Source organism: Cucumis sativus, chromosome 4 (assembly GCF_000004075.3).
Source record: "Cucumis sativus cultivar 9930 chromosome 4, Cucumber_9930_V3, whole genome shotgun sequence".
Classification (NCBI taxonomy): Eukaryota; Viridiplantae; Streptophyta; class Magnoliopsida; order Cucurbitales; family Cucurbitaceae; genus Cucumis; species Cucumis sativus.
The window spans coordinates 6,417,976-6,421,894 of NC_026658.2; the positions used below are offsets into that span (position 1 = coordinate 6,417,976).

Genomic DNA, 3,919 nt, shown 5'->3' on the forward strand with positions numbered 1-3,919 from the left:
TAAGAGTAAAAATATCCATGTGAGAAAGCATCTTGAATAGATAAATTAACCAACCATAATGGTTACCAAATTTCATGGGCTGCTACTATTTGGTTAACTAAGTGAAATCAAAGTCACCATTTCTCTCGGATTTGACATTGAAATGGTAGCCAAAGATAGGCAAAAGCAAGATTCAAGAAGACTCCTCAAGCCAATCAGGATAAACATGCTCCTCATCATCCACACTTGTGTAATCTTCTCCCAAAAACTCCAGCATGTCAAATTGATCATCTAATTCATCAGCCACAAATTCCCAAACCAAGTAGCTAGAAGAATCTGAGTAACCATCCCATCTGATCGTCTCCGAAAACTCTTCCAGTGGACCGATCAACTTCACCTTCGAAAACTTCTTGAACCTCTCATCTAGTATCACATGCCAACACCCTTGCACATCTAAATACTCAAGCTGTGGGCAGTTCTCCAAGATTTTCAGAACTGATTCAGTATTGATAAGCAAATAGGCTATCTCAAGCTGCTTGACCTTATGCATCGTTGATGCAATTGCAATTGCCTCGTCATCTTGAGAAGACCTGTCAATGGCTTCAAAAGGGCACATAACTCTACGCAACCCTATGAGATTCACACAATGCTTCCCAATTGCCTCAAGGGCTGGTGCTCCAATGTTTTTACAAAAGCTTAAATCCAAAAAAGTTACAGCAGAAAGCTTGTCAGCAACCTGTTCTACAGTTGAATTGGTTATTTCGCTTCTTGGTACCCGTAAAGTATGAAGGGCTTTGCCACTGTCAATCAGGAAAGTAAGATATTAATTTACAGAAAATAGGCGCATTCAAGCATACACGAATTTAAACACAACTTAGTACATGACTCCCAAGCTTGTGAGGTTGTATTGTTTTCAACCCTCACTCCAAATTTCTCTGTAGACACTTTAAACTCTGTGTTACCTTCCCGGTTGAAACTCTAAACTTGGAAGATGAATGTTTATATTTTTTTCCACTCATCTAAAGAACAATATAGAACATTTTTCTGTCAAACTTGACCAATCAATTGCACAGCACTTAAAAGAAAAGACCAAAATGAAACAGAGATAGTCATAGTTTTAGCAGTCATTTGGCCAAACAGTATAATTCCTAAACAGTGATATTAAAAAAATGGAAGATAAATCTCAATTGCGATAATAAAAGGTGAGTAGCTAAAACAACCGTGCATCAAAAAAGCGGACAAGAAGATAGGGTTATTATCGGACTCACTGTTTTGCAATCAGGGACAAACTAGAGTCATTAGGGAGAGAACTAATGCAGAGCTTGTGAAGGTAACCAGAGCTCCTTGAAATCAACAATTGAAGCATTGTAATAACGCTAACGGGATCTCGAAGTAAGCTCCAATCCATAATGTCTATCTCCTGCCAACAGTAAGGCCCCAACACTGTTTCTCTCCATGATTTGCAAACCCTTGGAATTACAACAAGTAACTCCTGGAGTGACAAATTCTTAAATATGAGACCCAATGCATCAGGAAATAGCTCATCCCAGCGTCGGCTACCGCAATCCTCCATCAAAGATTACTAGCTTTTCTTTACAAAGATGAAAAGATAAAGAAAAGAAAATGAAAACTACGTCATGCCAAAGCTACGAAGCTAGAAAATTTTTGAATAAGCATCGTGTTTAGTGCTTCTTAACATCACTATAAAACAATCAATGGAAAAAAGTTCGAGCAAATTGAAAGGGGCACATCTCAGTTCTGATGTCAATTATTCCAGGCCTTGGGGGTAAAACCCTTCAAGTTAAGCATTTTGATCCCAATTTCAGCAAGAATTTCATAGCGGAGCCCAACAGGAAGCAATTATTGTTCTCAAAATTGATAGAAACAAAGATTCATACGCCTAGAATTAGAGTGAACAACCAATCAGAGACAGTTTTGAAAATAAAAATAGGCTCAGGGTATTAAAATCTGGGAGTGGTTAACGAGAAATCCGTATAGATGGCTAAAAAACAAAAAACAAAAACAAAAACTCGAACTCCTAAAACGAATCGTAAAAACAAAGAATATATATGTGATTTCAACAAAATTTGTTGTGCGATGTGTATTTACACAGCTAAAGGAAGAAGAAGAAGCATAAGAGGGTCGTAGAATAAAGGGGAAAAAAGCAAAGAAAACACAGAAAAGTAGAGGTGAAAAGGATGAAGCAGTTCTAAGATTACCGAAAATCAAAGATTTGGAATCTGCAACGCTGAGTTTCTTCAAAATCAAGAGGGAGAAAGAGTGAGGAAAAAGTTTAATTTTGAAAGGAGGACAAAATAGAGGAGGTTCTATTTATAAACTACAGTTTCGTAAACTTATTATTAGAAAAATAAGGTGGTTTCGAAAATTAATAGCCTTCGGTCCACCTTCTCCAAAATCTGCCCCATTTATCTATATCGATATTCTATGCTAGAGTTGAAGCTAAAATAAGAGTGTGGTTCGTCCAAACCGACATTTGGTCAAGAACCTACATGATAGTTGTAGTATTTGGCGAGACCGAAGAGGTAGAACGTGAGGTTTAGATTCAAGTAAGTTAAAGTTTCCTCTTCTTTGTTTGAGAAAACTTAAAGAGCAAGTTTGCTATGCTAGGGCTCTTGTTGTTTTAGGCCTTAAGCCACTTGGAAGCTTTGTGAAGAGTTAGGGGCAAACTTGAAAGTTCGGTCTTGAGCAAGCTAAGACTACCCCAAAAGTTCAAGGAAGATCAAGGTTAGTAAGAAAAGAATTCCTTTGAGTTGAAAAGGAATTCCTTAAGAATAAAGAAGAAAAATGCAAAAAGGTTAGATTTTGTCATAATTGAAGTCAAGTTTTAACTTGATTTTTCTTGTTATTTTCAGGGCATGAGGAAATAGGGCAAACCTATAACCCAAGAACCTAGCCAAGAGTTGTGAGTGACTAAAATGATTTTAAAATGAATTTCTAAGTTTGATTTAAGAAATTATGTTTTAAATCATCTTTTGAGTTTAAGCATTTGAATGCGTTAGATTTATGAAATTTAATTGCAAGGCATGAGTTTCAAGTTCATATTTCTTTTTTTTTTTTTTTTGAGAAAGCATGATTAAGTTTCTAAAGCATTCAAATTGAGACATGTTTTTCTTTAAGCATGAGATTTACGAAAATATGTTAATGCTATGTTTTTGCGAATGTTGAGCAAAGAGATTATTATAGCAAAGCTAGAATTTAGATTTGCTTAATGCAAGAAAAATGAAACTTCACATTTTTCCTCCAATCGTTTGTGTTCCGAAAGAAGAACAAGTGTGGTGTTTAGACGTCGAGAGGTTGCTCACCTTAAATAGAGAGGCAAATTTGATGCTTATAAGTAAGGAAATATATATATATATATCATTTGATCTATTTTTACCATTTATGTCCCGAAAGAAGAACAAATTTGGTGTTTAGGCGTCAAGAGGTTGCTCGCCTTAAATATAAGATGGTTAAGTGATCTATATTGCATCAAGGACATCTCACATAGCTTAAATAGCCTAAAATGCGAAGACATTCCTTCACCTCTCTTAATGCAAGTTAGTTCACATTCCATAATCATTCCCTTCCATCCCTTACTACAAAATCCTCGGCGTAAATATTTAGATTACTATATTTTTACATTTATACTGTGTAGAATTTATACGTTGGGATTAGGAGTACACTTTAGAACTAAATTTGATAGAGATTCTCTATGTTCAACCCTGGCTTTGCACAGAAAAACTTTCACTTCGCTTACACTTAGGCAAGTGTGAGGAAAACTTATACTCAATGTAGAATTAGAAGAAATATCAATGTGTGGTGAGCAAGTGTAGCTTTTATAGCATGGTTCTCACCTAAAGGCAAAGTTAGCGGTATAAACCTATACAATATAATTATAATTGTATGTTAATTTTATTATTTACATTGAGGGGTTCTGTAG

At 35.6% G+C, this 3,919-nt stretch overlaps 1 protein-coding gene across 2 annotated transcripts; it reads right to left on the reverse strand.

The window, feature by feature from the left end:
- Nucleotides 1-2,406, reverse strand: LOC101220420 (F-box protein FBW2). 2 transcript variants are annotated; one of them, XM_011655051.2, is made up of 3 exons: nt 2,199-2,406; nt 1,248-1,565; nt 1-779 (listed from the first exon to the last, which is right to left on the reverse strand). In XM_011655051.2, the coding sequence occupies exons 2-3, from the start codon at nt 1,550-1,552 to the stop codon at nt 173-175; spliced, it is 912 nt and encodes a 303-aa protein (XP_011653353.1). In that variant the 5' UTR covers nt 1,553-1,565; nt 2,199-2,406; the 3' UTR covers nt 1-172. The 2 variants fall into 2 exon arrangements, with proteins under 2 accessions (XP_011653353.1, XP_004137189.1); XM_004137141.3 differs by having other exon boundaries at nt 1,248-1,570; nt 2,199-2,403.
- Nucleotides 2,407-3,919: the final 1,513 nt, after the last annotated feature.